General features: G+C 41.5%; 1 protein-coding gene across 3 annotated transcripts in view; it reads left to right on the forward strand.

Annotated features, from left to right (window-relative positions):
* MXI1 (MAX interactor 1, dimerization protein) overlaps positions 1 to 16,213 on the forward strand; it is an 80,899-nt gene that overhangs the window by 21,921 nt on the left and 42,765 nt on the right. For all 3 annotated transcript variants that reach the window (XM_077930222.1, XM_028730320.2, XM_028730321.2), the window contains exon 3: positions 14,839 to 14,868. In XM_077930222.1, the coding sequence (XP_077786348.1) occupies positions 14,839 to 14,868 (30 nt within the window). The remainder of the gene's footprint in view (positions 1 to 14,838; positions 14,869 to 16,213) is intronic.

Genomic DNA, 16,213 nt, shown 5'->3' on the forward strand with positions numbered 1-16,213 from the left:
GGGGGAAACCTTCATTCATACATTATACAGTATCAAGAGATTTTGCTGTATACTATGTGTATACTTGGTAAACTCTGTAACTGTTTTCAAGGACAAATAGTCCTAAATGGGGAGTGGGGAGGAAACATTATTATTACACTGACAAAAATAAATCCTTCCATACTTATGCATGAATCAGCCACTGAGGGCAATGTTTGGCATTATGCTGTTCTACTCTTTCAAAGAAGATATCTGAAGAAAGTACTTATTTTGGAATATTTTTGTTCATCCCGAAGACATTTCTATGAATGTACATGCAAAGTGAACCCAAATTTCTGTACTTCCAGCCACACTGTTTTTGAATGTCCGGGGCCTGATTTTAGGTAGTTTTAAGTAGCGCTGAGCCAAAATGGGAGATGAGCACTGAGTTTCATGAACGTTTTCTCTCTGTGAGAAATGTGCGTCCCTTTTCTGGACAATTTTGCACAGCCCTTTGTGAAAGGGGTATGAAACTCCTTGCACGGTGTTAGGTATGTAGAGGTGGGGAGGCACCCATGTTGCTGAGGCACAATTGCTGCTCCATTGCAGCAGTTTAGTTACATGTAGTTGATTTCATTAGGGCAGGATAGGGATGCACATCTGAACACAGTTGTACACAAGGCTTATTGTGACAGCACTCACTAGTACAGAGTACTGGAACCTCTTACCTTGGCCATCCTTAGCAGCCATTTTGTGATGGTACTCCAAGCACTTTTATCGGTGCAGAATATGCATACCAGCATCTCTCTTCTTCTTTTTCTTCTCTTTGCATAGGAGTATCCTATTGAAATCAGTGCAGTGGAGATGGTTAGTGTCTGCATCTGAATCCATATTCCTATGTGCTGTCTGTCCTAGCTCATGCCGTGCAACAAGAAAAGGAGGGACATTTGCTGTGTAATGATGGCATATGATGAAATTGCCTAGTGAAGCAAGTTGGGTACCAACAGCCTGGTGGCCTGAGCTTTAGGCATGCATTCTCTCTTTCCTTGTGCTCCTTCAGTGTGAGGGCAGTGGGTAAGCTTCATTTGCCCTTGCTGAAATCATCGTATGTTCAAATGTGGCTGTGCGATGACTTCATTCTGTTCACAGTGTGTGATCCCTAGTTAGCTAGAATTGCATAGTGAAGAAGCCCTTCATACACACACACACACACACACACACACACACACACACACACATAAAAACAATAGGAACAATGGCAATGAACAGGCATGGAGGAAGGTAGGAGGTTTCTTGCAAACTTTTTGCCCCCTTCAAAATGCAGAGCTTGCTTTTGAAATAAAAAACATTTGTGAAAACCTGGCACAGCACTGTTTTTAGTGTCATGTTTCCCAGATGAGCCCTGAAGCTCTTTGCAAAATCTAGGCCCAGTCAGAAAAGTCAATTGCTGTTTTGCTATGTTTAGGCAGTATACAATTCAGTGGTTTCAGTTTGTAGGGTGTGCTGCCCCCCCCCCCCCCCTTGCTTAGAAAGAGAATTGGCAAGGCTGCTGGCATTTTCTTAAGTACATGCTGTGGAGTGGCAACACAGAACATAGTGATAATGTTACACAAATAAAGTTACTTCCTTATTGCTACTAGCGCCATTAGGGGATATGAAAATCTATTATGTAGGATTATTTTATGCAAGTTTAGTTAGAAGTACTGTATTTACTTGAGTCTAATGCCCCATCAAATCTAACGCACACCTCAGTTTTCAGAACCTTGAAACAACTAAAAAAAGTTGGCAAATGTAAATGTGCCACCGAATATAATGCACACCATAATTTTCACAACATAATTTGGCCAAAAAAGGTGAGCATTAGATTTGAGTAAATACGGTAATTCTTACTGATTTCAGAAGTGCTAATTCACATTTAAGTGTACAGTGGATTTGAACCTCGATTAATTTTATTTTAGCCACTTATAACCCATCTCTCAATTCAATAGATTCATAAAGTGGCTTATAAAATAATGGAAGGCCAAAAAATGGCATAATCCATAAAAATAGTAACATAAAATGGCAACATAAAACAGTGGCATTGTTGTTGTTTGTTAAAAGCCTGGATAAATGCATATGTTTTGGTTTGATATATTTTTGTTGTTTGTTAAAAGCCTGGATAAATGCATATGTTTTGGTTTGATATATTTTTAAAAGCCAGTTACCCCCAAGGTCCTGATCCTGCAAATGTTTTCATGAATTAAACTGCTGAAGTTTCTTCTCTGATGTGTTAAGGCTTGCACTGCTTATCTGATAGGATATTTTTGTCTGTAGAAATTGAGGATATTTTTGTCTGCATGAAATGAGGCATATGGACACTGATTATCAAAAGATCTTTCCAGATTGTTTTAAAATTTATTCATGAGGATCATCATAATGGAAAGGTCCTCCCAGATCCTTTGCACTATACTTGTTTTGTTTTTAATGGATTTGGGTTTTTTTGTTTTGGTTTTACTCCCAGAAGCACCCCTTATTGGTCTGTTTCAGGTTTTAATTCTGATTGAATTTCTCTTTCTTCTGTCCTTTTTTTCTGTTTTAACCCTTGATTTCTGGTAAATGAAATACAGATGTTATTGAATCATTTTGAATTCTGTAAGGGCTTGTTCATCTCTCTCTCTCTCTCTCTCTCTCTCTCTCTCTTTTAACCTGAGTACTCAAACTACCAGAATTTAAATAGCAAATTCCATGTGTTGTGCCATCAGTTGTGGATGATTCATGCCCATTTAAGTGGCTGGGCTTCCCTGCAATAAACAGAAGTGGGACCAATCCTTTTTCAGTCACCATTTCTGTGCACGCTGCAGAGAAACCTAACCATTTAAATGCCCAGGTACCGTTTAGAACTGATGGCACGGCTAAAGTAGTTTGGCATTTTTAAAAATGTAGCATGTGTCCACATTTAAAAAGTAAAGTGTGAATGGCTCTGAAGCTGTGTTTCCAAATTTATATTTGCTGATGCATTTTATATATGGTGCACATGAATGTGTCACTGTTGTGTGCAGTGTGTCCCGAGTTCATTACACACGACTGAATTCTGACAGATAACTGAGCCACAGTATACAAGACGAATGTGATTGCAGGTGGCATTGAGATGCCAGCGACCACGTGGGGTTGTGTGCAATGTCAGCTGTGCTGGGTTACTCCTGACTTATGGATTTAGAGATTTACCTTCTGACTCTTCTCTCCCCGCCTCAATGTATTGGAGCTGCGACAACATATGTAGGATGTAGGCCTCTTAAACTCTTTTGCAGGGCTGATATTTTTAGAATACACAGACCACATACATGGGATGTTGTCCAGTACCTGGTAATATCTAGGAAGTGCAAATACTTGGGGATAGAGAGAGTTTAATTATATGTGCCAGATTTGTGTGATACAAAATACCTGTTTTGCCTGAACTCCTATCCCAGAACCCTGTGGCAAAGGAGAGGCTTGCAGTAGGCGATGCTTTTTGACAGAACTGGGCTGCTTACTTCGGCATGTATATTGTTCTTCCTGTTTGGCCAAGAAAATAGGGGTGGTGTATATATTGTGGAACTATATGTTGGCTCCTTTCACTAGATTCTAATCCAAATGAAACCCAGCTTGAAAGCACTTGGATTTCAGCTGCTGCCTAACCAGATGGACTTAATATTTTGGTTATGCGGCAAGATGACTTGGTCTTTCTGTTATTCTGACACTTCTGAAGCTTCGCGACTGCTTTAAAACCAGGTGCCTCTGGAGAACTGCTGTGCATTGCTGGCTTGAGAAAGCTGATTTGGAGGCCAAAAGTTTACCTATAGGAAAGATCACGAATGCAGCCAGTGTGGTGTAGTGGTTATAGTGTCAGGCTAAGACCAGGGAGGTTCAGGTTCAGATTCCCATGCCGCCACAAAGCTTGCTGGGTGATACTAGGTTGAATAATAGTGACTGGCCCAATAGGATTGCCATAAGGGGAAAGGAAAGGCACAGGACACCCTGTACAACTGCCCTGAGGTAGGATGGATGATATATTTAGCCCCAAGAGGTCCAACATGACCTCCTTTTAAGGTTTTATTAGCTACAGAGACCACAGCTTTCCTGCATGTCTGTAGACTGTCTGATATTCCTATCAGGCTGGTCGTAGGAGGCCAGCTGTGGGAACCGCCCCACACTTATCAGAAAGGGAGCTGTGTATTTCTTAGAAACTGAACACTGCTGTTGCTAGGTTTCTGGAGGAAGAGTTAGCATTATTTTTTGTGGCTTTAGGTTTGTGCCTGCTTTATTGCAATCCTGGCTTCTGCTTCTACAGACTTTAATGCCATGAGATCTTTTTGCTGGAAAGGACCTGCAGGTCATCTAGTCCAACAACTGTCCTCTATAACCAAATGTTCCTAATGCAGTGGTGCTCTCCAGATGCTGTGGACTACAACTCCCATCACCTTTGAGCATGCAGCTCATGGGAGTTGGAATCTGAAACCTTTTGAGGGTACCATCTTGGCTACCCCTGCCCGAGCAGAGCACTCTGGTTGAGGACAGCAGGATTCAAGGTGCCTAATGAAAGAAGAGGTGCCTCTTATCTTAAACTAAAGACTATTAGCTTTTTTCAATACAGATAGTTGAAAATACACACAAGGCATGGTGAACAAAATTGCTTTGGAGTTATCACTGGTCTGACCCTGGTGATGTGTACATTCTGAGCATGAAAGCAAGCTTCAAGGTACTCTTGAAGTTGCCCTTGCAGTTTAGAAATATTACCTAAAGCCTTTTGGAATATGTGGATTTTATGAAAAAGTGTCTTTTCAACTTACCATGTTATGAAAATATTGAAAACTGCCCACAATAAGATACTTTATTTTATCTATAAAGCTGAGCAATATGTTTCAGTTGTTTTGTTTTTGTTCTGTAACTTTTATTTTATTACTTGTTATTGCAACTGAATATTGGTTTATATGGATTAGTAACATTGAAAATGAAACACACACACCACAAAAGTATCTGAAATATTGCTCAGGCCTCTCTAAACCTGGGTCATAAATATCCGAAACAGACACGTAGCTCTTTACCACCACCACCACCACCACGTCCAACCCTGATTTTTTTAGTGTTGATGCTATACTTTTGTGTCTTTTGCCCAGAGCTCTACAAACGGCATTGCAGCAAAAGTGCCACAGATCTAACAGACATAGTTTGATAACCACCATACTCAGAAATGTTCGGTGAAATATATCTGCCTGATCTGGATCCAAATGTAGATTACTGATAGTTCTCCTGGTTACTTTCAAATTCCGGACCATACATATTGTTGTCATTTAGTCGTGTCCGACTCTTCGTGACCCCATAGACCAGAGCACGCTAGGCACTCCTGTCTTCCACTGCCTCCTGCAGTTTGGCCAAACTCATGTTGGTAGCTCCGAGACCATACATATTAATCCATCTCTAATCTTGCTTCCTTGTTGGTTTCTCAGTGCTGAAACCTTAAAGGGAGTGAAAGGCGGGATATCAAATCCAAACTCCTCCTCTTCTTCTTCTTCTTCTTTGGCATATTCTCTTTCTGCTCCTGTGTTGTAGTGATTCCTAATGGTTATGACAAAACATTTTGCTGGTTGGTTGAGTTCTGCAGTATTTCAGCCTTGGCTCTTCACTACCTTCCAAGCTCTCATGGAGACAAGAAGAAATCATGCTGCACATGATATTATTGTAGAAGAGATTAGCTGATTCTTTTGAGATGTAAAACCTGGGGCCAACCTAGAGGTGACTGCAACAGTCCCTTGCATTTAAACATGGAAATACCTCTGTCACATGCAAAGAAGGAAGGAATCTCATGGAATGGAGAAGAATCCTTGCTCCACCCAGAATGTCTCTCCTTGAGCACCTTTTTATGCCACTGAACTCTGATCCCAGCAGTAACCTTGGCTGGGTGAAAAGCACTTGGAGCTTGGGGAGGGGGAGGGACGTTGCAGAGAGGTTTAGAGCCCCCTCGCATACATTGCTTTGCTGCTGTAAAAATAATGTTCTCTTTGCCTCCCACTTTCCTGTGATTGAGGTAGCCCTGTGTTTGAATGCACAGACTTGTTGCTATCATGCTGAGTTTGAGTCGGTACCAGGTTTCAGCAGTGGGGCAGTGTGACTCCAGTGGAAGGCTAGGATCTGGAAGACCTGGGCTCAGATCTAAACTCTGCTATGAAGTTCAGCAGGTGACCTTGGGCTAGTTGCACATTCTACCTGAGCTGCTTCACCCTATGGTACTAAATCTCTTTTTTTGCTGGAGCATATTTTTAGATTTATTCTAGTGAGGGCAGACCAGTGAAGAAGCATGTGACTCTATTAGGATGCAGGTACATTCTGACTGGATTCTAACTATCACTCTGTGACTTGACCTACACCTCAAGTTAAAACATAGCTCAAGCTCAAACCTGCCCAATTGCTTCTTCTGCCATTCTGAATTTTAGCTTAATATCATTCCTCCCAGGGTGTGATCCGAAGGCCATATGATGCTGCAATCTTGCTGGTCTTAAGTCAGGTCTTTGCTTAGATGGGAGACCAATCGCCTTAGGAACCCAAGTTCCATCATGGAAGCAAGGCGGAATAATAAATCGAATAATAAAATAAATCTTAAGGAAATATAAATTCATCAGTACAGATATTTAAAATCAATTGACATGTCCAACCGATCCCAAAGGTCTTGGCACCCAGAAACCAAGCGAAGAAACATTGTTTGAGATGGGCAGTGAAACTGATCAAACTGCAAGTAATTTACAGTACTGTGTCAGTTTTTATTTCAAGTCACATTTATTTGTTCTAATTGAAAAAGTGAACATGGAAAAACAGAGGCTGGGTTATTTTCACACATAGGGTTGATTTTAAATGGCCACTTTTGACATGGAAAAGTCATCACTAGATAGCATCCTGGTAACTTTGTGTAGTGCAGAGGTATTTTACATGTACCCCTTGATAACATGGTCACTGTTTTATTATACCATTGGAAGTGTTGCATAGTCATCAGGTGGTGACTCTTATATGTGTAAAAAATGGCCATATGAATTGTTTCCCAAGTATATTTTTATAATTATTATGTTTGGAGTGGCTGTGCCATCTTAGTAGAGTATAGTAATAAAAATAAAGACACAGGCAGTGCCCATGGATGTAACATTTAAAATATAAAACACATGTAGTGACCAGTGAATTTAAATATATGTAAAGAGAAACTTGTGAGTTGCAATCAATTTCCAGGATTGCTTGCTTCTCCTCCAAGAGTTACTTTCTATGCCTCTGTAGGGGTTAACTTTGGGTATTCATGAGGCTGTATTTCTAAAGGTCGTTTTTCCATTCCCTGGAACAACATATTTTATTTAAATAAAGAAACTAGGTTACGCAGATGTATTATTTTACATTGTCTTGGTTGTGCTGAGGACTTGACGTTGCTTAATATTTCAATAACTTACTAGTAGCAAAGGTCTGGGTTAGCAGTCCTGCTCAAAGCATTGCAATTGCCATTTTGCAAACTGGCCCTCATACTCCAGTGGGTGTATTATAGTCGTTGGCCTAGATAGCACATCATATGAAACCATGGTTTTCAACTAGCTGTGGTGTAATTTGAATGAGAAATGTGCTGGTGCATTCTGTTCAGATGTTTCTGCAGGGGTGGTCCCCTCCTCCTGCTGCTGCCATACCGCAGATGAAAGAAGACTGAGTTTGGCTTGTTGTTCAGACCAGGCTTGTGGATTGTTTTCTTCAAACAAACCATAAGCAGTAAGCCCAGAACAAACATTGGTTATCACTCAGGATTTCTTTGGAGGAAAGAAACTATGAGCTCAAGTCCAGGCAACACGACAATCCAGCCTTCTAAGGAACACCACAGGAACTTTTGAGCAGTGTTCAATAGTACACTACTCTTTGTAGCACAATTAAGATATTTGGACGAGTACACTACTTATGCACATTAAACCCATTCTTGTTATCAGATTATGGTTTAATGTGACGTGTGAACTGGGCCAATGTGTTGTATGCCTTTTATTCACCAGGTTAGGTCAGGTCTGTACATTTAAATAACCTTCCAGGACGTGTTGTTCCAAAACACGACTTCTCTTGAATTCCTATTTCTTTCAACGAGTCTAGTATAGCAGCAGAACTGTGAATTATGTCCCCTTCCCTACGCTTCTTAAGTTCATCAGTATGAATGTGCCAAGAAGGCTGTTGACTCTATTCTATGTCTTGGATTTTGCAGTTTACAGGGAACGTCAACAGCAACACGGGTTTATATGGGGAGACGGGAGAGAAACAGCCTCATTGTTCTGTTGCTCATATGTTTCTGCATGCTGCCTTGATGTGAAAAGATCTTTAGCCGCTTTGATGTATGAATTGTTTTAGAAATGTGAAAGTACATTCCTCCTTTGTAATATCCACTTTGGGGGGGAAAGACGATGGTAGTAGGTTAGGTTACAAAGAAGGGTGGGTAGAATGGGTTTGCTCCCTAGTGCCGTTCTGCAAACTGTTGTGCAAAGCACTAGGGGAGACCTTGCTGCACAAAGTACCTGCAGCAGCAAAGGCATTATGCAACGGCATGCCTGTACACTGGGTACATGAAGCTCTCCAGTGCATAGTAAATATTTCTCTGTTGCAAAGCTTGTTTTGCAGCAGGGTTTGGGGGATTTCAAACACCTTACTTGCCAATGTTTCCCAGTGAGGAACTGCATATAACCCAGCTGTTAGGACAGGGATGGTGAACTTATGGCCCTCCAGGTGGTTGTTGGACTGCAGCTCCTACCAGCCCCAGACAAGCACAAACAGTTACAGTGGATGATGGGAATTGTAGTCCAGCAACAACTAGAAGCCAGAAGTTCCCCATCTCTGTATTGGACTGTGTTTTGGGCATGCGAAAAGAGGCTTAAAACTATACACAGTTCAAGATACAAAATCCAGTTAGGAAAGAGAGAACGTTATCTTGTGCAAATGGAAGAACACCTCTGGATTTCACTTCATTGTGAAATGTTCTGGCAAGTAGGATCCGATCTTGCTTTGAGTGGAAGGGCACCTTTGGATCCATGTGACTCTTTTTGAAGTTAAAAGAAGAAGAAAAGCTCATGCCACAGTCGTACCACTCCTTATGCAGAAGGAGATCCGCATCCAGCAATCTTCCATCTTCCTTCTTCCTTTCTCTCCCAAGCTATGCTGTACCTGTGCTACAATGGCTCATGGCCATAATTTTTACAAATATTATTGGAAAAAATTAAAAATCACTTTTCATTAAAATAATAATAATATGCCCTGTGACCTTCAGGTTACTCATCTGCTTAGTTTTGGTAACTCTGCAATATTGGGTGTTTCCAGACCATTCACTGGGCCTTTCTCCAAGATGAAGCATTTTAAGGCTACACCCAACTATTAGGACTATGTCAGGCTGGAGGGGAGTGGCTTACCCAAGAGATCTGTTTGTGACTGTTCAACTATTACCTTAAAGACTTGTGCTAATTAACTTTGCACTGCCTGATACTTTGTAGTAAGGAATTGCAAATGCTGGGCAGCCTATTTTCTGTCAAGAGGAGGATTCCTTAGTGTGTGGTTGGTGGGGGGGGGAGCAGGGAGGTAATTGATCCATGTCTGTGTGTGCATTTGCCCATGCCAGTGACAGAGCTAGAATTAATGACTGGCAAAGCCAGGGACATACCTTCTGGACTGGTTAATCCAGAATATAAGATTGATTTGCTTCAGTTTTCCCCATGGCTACATCGGGTTTGAATTACCAGTCCTCTCAATTTCAAATTTCGAATGAAATTATTTCTTTCTGATTTCAGTGTGTGTGTGTGAGAGAGAGAGAGGGGGGGGCGGGGAGAGACAGACATCCACACTGTACATTTAAAGCTCATAACTTCCCACAAAGAATCTTTAGGTTGTTAAGGGTGCTGGGAATTGTAGCTCAATGAGTGGTAAACTACAGTTCCCATGATTCTTTAGGGGAAGCCATGGCGTGGATGACAGAAACGTACCAGTTTGTTCTCAGACAGCTGGGGGGAGGGGATTATTGTGGGGCCCACATTGCCCACCTGTGTTCTAAAGTAAGGGGTCAGCATCAAAAAACCACATAGCCTCATGAAATGGAGGCAGCAGAGTGTAGAGCAGTGCCACAAAATTCAGCAAATATACAATGATGGAATAAAGCTTGCTTTACTGAGGGGGTTCTAAGCATTATGCTGAATTGTGACTAAGAGTGCTTCCAGATAGGAGTTTATTATGGAATTGGTGCTGCTCGTGTAGGCAAGGCTTGGTTTTGGTTTTTGTTCTTTTTTTCCACATGACATCATTGCCATTAAAATACTGGTCCATACTTCAAAAGTAATAATAATAATAATAATATGGATCTCGCCTTACTATAGAAAATCTGATAAGTAAAAGCAGCCCATTAAGACATCTACAATTACAGCTGGTATGGAAGCTTGTTAGCATTTTGGGGTGCGTGATTTGGGTGGGTGGCTTCTAACACAACACCCCTATACTTCCATTTGCTTCCCAGTTGAGCACAATCTAACCATTTTCTTCCTGGTAGCTCAAATGATATGAGTGGGCTTATTTCCACCAACTGCGACATGCTGAAGGCACATTTGAATTTCAGCAACCTGATTAGGAGAGGCTGTTTTTCAAGATCTCTACTGGGGGGGGGGGGCTATGTACCTCTGAGACTATGGGCTCCTCCACATTTACCTTTTGCCCCACACTTTCTAGGCTTTAAAATTAGATAAAAATATTAATCCCTCTTGTGCAAAAGCCTTGGTACTAAAAATTAGAAACAAACAAATGGAAATGTCCACCCTCCCCCACAAAAAACCCAAAAACTACAAGTCTCTGTTTTTGCTTATTGTGAAACAAGATAACTAAGGCTTGCAACATTTGCTCTTGTGCACTTCCTGAGAATTGTTTATGAAAAGGTGTCCTGAATAGAAAAAGTTTGTGCAGTTTGTGATGTAGAAGTGGGGCAACAAACCCACATGGGTGGAAAAACGATGAAGACGCAGGATTGAGAAAACTGGGGTGTGTGGAAGCCAACTACTCACACAGAGAGATTGTATCTGAATGACCCATTTGTGATATAAGGCCCCAGTCTGGAAACACAACTGCCTGCAATTGAGTCAAATCTGGTAAACAAGAATAATAAGAATTGGAACCGTTTGTGCTGTTCTGCAGCTAATCCCTTTTCCTCATCAGATTTTAGCTCCACTTCTGGCTAGCGTTATGTGTATATGTAATAAGGCTGGTACTTTGAAAAACTGTGATGTCCTGTACCAAAATCGTCATTTGGGCAAACATTTCGTCCCTTCGGCCTCACAGGAATTCTGTAAGTGCTGTATACATGTATTGAGGCTCTTTTCTCTGCCTTTACCAAAATAAAAATAAAAATGGAATTAATCTGGTGGTCATGTGGACATCTATAAGGAATAACAATCTGCTTAAAAAAACAAAACGCTAACTAGGATTCAGACTGCTGTTCACATACACTTACCAGGGAGTAAACCCCTTCGAGAGAGTGGGGCTTACTTCTAAAAAGACACTTAGAGGAGTGCACTGTTAGCCAAATTCTGCCTAGCATACAACTGAGCGATGGTTATGCAACCGCACAATTTAGTCACAGTCGTGGGCAATACTTAACACATGAGCGTATACGATCTAACAGAAAGTCAGGATGTTACTCCATTGAATGATTATAATTTTTAGTTTAGAGGCAATTATGAGTGTACTTACTACAAGGAAGCTATGGAAGAAATGGCAAAGATTTCTGAGGAGAGAATTCTGATTGTACCTCAAGTTACCAAGGAGAACACTAGATGTATTTCAAAATGCTTTCTATTTTAAGGATTGTTCGTTGTAATAGTCTGACAGGATATATTTAGAAGCGGCAGAGGTCCCCCCCCTCCACCCCCCCTTCCTTGTCTGGGAAAATTCATACTACTTTATGCCAATATGGTTATAAATCACATAATAAACTTTCCAGTTTCATGGAAAAATGGCAACCCTCCTCAGCTTTGGTGTCTGATAGAAGGAAGATAAGTAATAAAGAGTCTCCTGTGTGAGAAGAAATAGGGAGAGCCTGCTGTTTTAATTTTGTTCCCAGCGGTGGGCCGAACTTTGTTCTTTCAGCGCCAACCTTCATGACTGGCTTGATTATAATGTTGGAATTCAATCCCTTGCATATCTTTGGGTTTGGAGCCATTAATGGAGTCTCCAGGAAGAGGGAGACATCTCCTGCAGGAACATAACAGTAAATAAAACTAATAACACACTGGATTTACACACAGTAATTTACACACAGATTACTCCGAATGCGTAAGTTCACAACAGTGTCAGATTTTATTTCTATACCTTTAGATGCTGCTGCTTGAAATGCAGTTCAAAGGAATTTCGTTTGTATTTCTTGGGACATGGCAGAACTGTAGTGTCTCCCACCCCTCTTTCATTCTTATTTAATAGTTGAAATGCATGTATTTTAACACAGCGCACAGTCTAAAGAATACCATGTATGAATAGGAATATGATATGTGTAAAATTTAAAACTAGTTGTTCCAAAATAGAGATTAAAAGGATGTTTATAACATTCTGATGACTGCTGGTTATTATGGGGACAACCTAAGAAATGGGTAGGGGTGCAGCTGTGTTATACCAATGAGCTCAAACATACATTTAATGGCTTGGTCAACTAAATCTCAAAATGGTGGAGAAGAATTCTTATGAGAACACCGGAAGGATGTGAGTTCTGTCCTCTCATCTTTTTTTTAAATTTCTAAGTTTCTGCATAGCATGTGACAATAGGGTCCCATTGTTTTTACATTTGATTTTACTCCAAACGCTCATACATCTTTAGGCTAAAAAAAAGTTCATTGAATGTTGCTGGTTTTCTTTTTACACTTGTGCATTCTGCTCTAGGCTTTGTAATAATTTGCACAGTGGGAGAGGAGCCAGGCGTCTGTCCATCAGAACATAGGAGACTGTGCTTCTTAGAATCAGATCCAAAATTCCTGACAATATTATAGTTAGTGGCTTATGCATGTAGCCATCCATTCAGTTCCAGGTTGGAGGTGTGAGTAATTCAGATTAATTTTTGTGTATTCTACTTGCCCAGCAAAAGTTGGCCCTGTTCACCTGTTCCCCTACCCTTATTTCTTAAGAAGCTTCTGATTTAATAGAGGAATCACCATTGAGTTTGGAACTACTGTAGTTTTGAAGTCAATCCTATTGTCATTAGGATTCTCTGCAAGGATCTTTTTTAGATGTTGATAGTTTACAGGAGTGCCTCTCCCTATATCAGCCTGCCCCTTTCTTAAGGTCGAAGGAGTGTCTTTAGCATGTCCTATCACTGGGGGAGATGTGGTATGTGGTGATGCAGAAGAGAGCCTTCTCTGTGGTGGCACCCTGTTTGTGGAATATCCTCCCCTCAGAAGTGAGATTGGCTCTGACAATATTTTTTCACCAGGTCAAAACCTATTATTTGCCCAGGCATATTATGGTTTAGTTGCTTATTAGCCTGCTTTGTTATTTTTATCTCCCTCCATTTGTTTTGAGGGTTTCAGTGCTGGTTGTATGGTGGTTTTTAAAGTTTTGCACCCTGGCCAAGTATCTGTAGATGAAGGGTGAGTTATAAATATTTTTAATATATTAAAAGGAAATAGTTGGCCTTCAACCAAGTGTGATGTCAATTTGCAAACAAATGGATATTTCTTTCTATTCTTTTTCTAAGCCACTCACCTCTTATTTTAAGTTAGTCTATCATAAAATATACATGCTGCTCTCAAATTCTTTTATGTCAATTTTTTTTAAGTCATAGGATCTTGTTGGTTACGGTTAGCACTTTAAATAATATAGAGTTTGATGGGATCCAAACATTCATTGTCTCCTGCTTCCGTTATGCTATCCATGATGTAGGCCAATAAAAAACAAAGTTTGCAGTCTCATTAATACGAAGGGCCTTGGAAACTTGCAAAATTGCTCAAAATAATTAAAACTTCCGTAAATTGGCTTGTTCAGGATGACTTATCCTGAGTTTGAAACCTCTTCCACTGTTTCAACTTCTGATTTGTTTACGGGAAGAAGTGAACAGATGATCAATGGGAGCTGAAATATGATCTGAGGAGCCTCATGAGTACAGTGGAACCTCAGGTTGCGAACGTGATCCATGCACGTTTGCAACCCACAGTTTTGTGTCTTCACACGCACGTGACACGATTTGGCGCTTCTGCGCATGCGCAAAGTGCGATTTAGCACTTCTGCGCATGCGCGAGCACTGAAACCCAGAAGTAACCTGTTCTGGTACTTCCGGGTTTCGGCACACCCGTAACCCGAAAATGCGCAACCCACAGCAATCGCAACCCAAGGTATGACTGTACTCAGGGCTTTCTCCCAGATCTCTGTTTTCATCTTGTGGTAACTAACCTGTGTAAGCTGTATCATAACTCTAAAATTATGTGGGCCACGCTGCTTCATACAGGGAACTGAAACAATGAGCAAGTGAAATGAATGAAAATCCCAAGCCTTGAAAACCGTTGGTATAATAAGATCTAGAGCTCCAAATATTTAAACAATAATTAAGGACCTGTACTTGTAGGGTTAGTAAGTACCGTATTTTTCCGTCTATAAGACGCCCCCTATTTTGGGGGATTCCAAATTAAGAAAACATCCCTCAGCACTACCAGTGTATAAGACGAGCCCCAATTTTAAACCTTTTTTTTTTTGTAAAAAAACCTAGTCCTATACATGGAAAAATACGGTAGTTCTTTGTGTGCGTGGTTGAATGTGCTGCTCTGATCCATTGTAACTAATGAAGAAAAACTGCTCACAATTTAGGGGAATTGGCTCTTGAAGTTATAAAATGGCTAATCCTTTTCTTCTTGGTTTATTTTCCAGATCTACGCACAACGAACTAGAAAAGAACCGGTAAGTTACTGATAAACTGTCTTCCTGAAAATGCAAACTTTTATCAGTGTGTCTAAATGTTAAACCCTTCAGCTTTCCTCTGGTTTGCCCTGGCAGCCTGGAAATGCCACATTGCACCAGGTGAGTGCTTTTTTCAAAACGGAACAAAACAGCGTGCACACACAGACACACACACAAATCCATGCAAAGATCTGGAAAGAAGAAGTACCTCTCTTACCCTCCCCGAAATGCAAAGAAGTGACCCATTTTTGCAGCTCATCTGTATGCAGAAGAAATACTGTTTCTCTTCTCTTTGCAAACTGAAATCTGATTGGGTCAGTGTCCATACATGAGGTTGCTAGGGTATCGGATTTCTCAGACACTACATGTCAAGGCCTGTCATAATCCCTGCCTATTGCAGGGAAATGGCATTGTCCAATGGCTTTTAAATCTGGCTAGCCATTGCTCCTCTGGAGTGGTGCTCTTGTAACGTGCTTCAGGATGCAGCCCGCTTATCCTTGAGCCCAAGTTTTTCAGCAAGCCATGCAGTTTTGTTGCTTGGCTAGCTCTACTCTATGACTCATCTCCTTTGTAACAGGAGTTAGAGTAATATAAATACTACTGGGACAACAGGGACTTAGTTCACACGCAGATCGGGTTATGGCATTGCTTTCAGGATGCTATCATTGTACCCAGGCTTCCTATTTATAAACGTATCTTCAGGATTGGGGAGGGTGGGTGTAGGGAGGCTGGTTGAATCACTGTTCCCAGGCTCGCTGATATGGTCCTGTGGAAGGGAAAACCTCTTGCATGGGAAGGGGACCGCCTTCCGAATCCACGGATAATGAAGAGGGGACCTCAGGCCTGGTGCTCCAATGGGACCCAACCACCGCTCTGTCTGGCTGTTGGCCACACCCTTCACAAATTCTGCCTCATCAACTCCTTGAACAGGTGCGGAAAACCCTTTTGCCCTGCAGATGTTGCTGAACTACAACTACACCAGCCCCAGCAAACCTGGATGATGGTCCGAGGTGATGGGAGTTCAGCCACATCTGGAGGGGCAAAGCTTCTCCACACCAACCTCTGAATGTCTTCTGCCTGCCCTCGTACTCTGTATCTTGCTTGCCTGGGTGGAGAATAGAGAGGGGGCTGTATGAGTGTGGGCAGAAATTAGTTTCCTGTGCAAAGGTAAAATTCACCTTTGCTGCCTTGCTCACTTTTGCCTCAGGCCCTCTCCACCCCCAGCATGTGGCCCTCTGGTAAGGTGCTCAGATTGGAGCCCAACCCTCGGTCTGAAACAGGTTCCCCCCACGCCACCCGCAGCAGGGGCATCTCCAGCTTAGCATCCTGGCTAAAGACACAGCCA

The sequence above is a fragment of the Podarcis muralis genome, chromosome 6, assembly GCF_964188315.1.
Source record: "Podarcis muralis chromosome 6, rPodMur119.hap1.1, whole genome shotgun sequence".
In the NCBI taxonomy this organism is placed as follows: Eukaryota; Metazoa; Chordata; class Lepidosauria; order Squamata; family Lacertidae; genus Podarcis; species Podarcis muralis.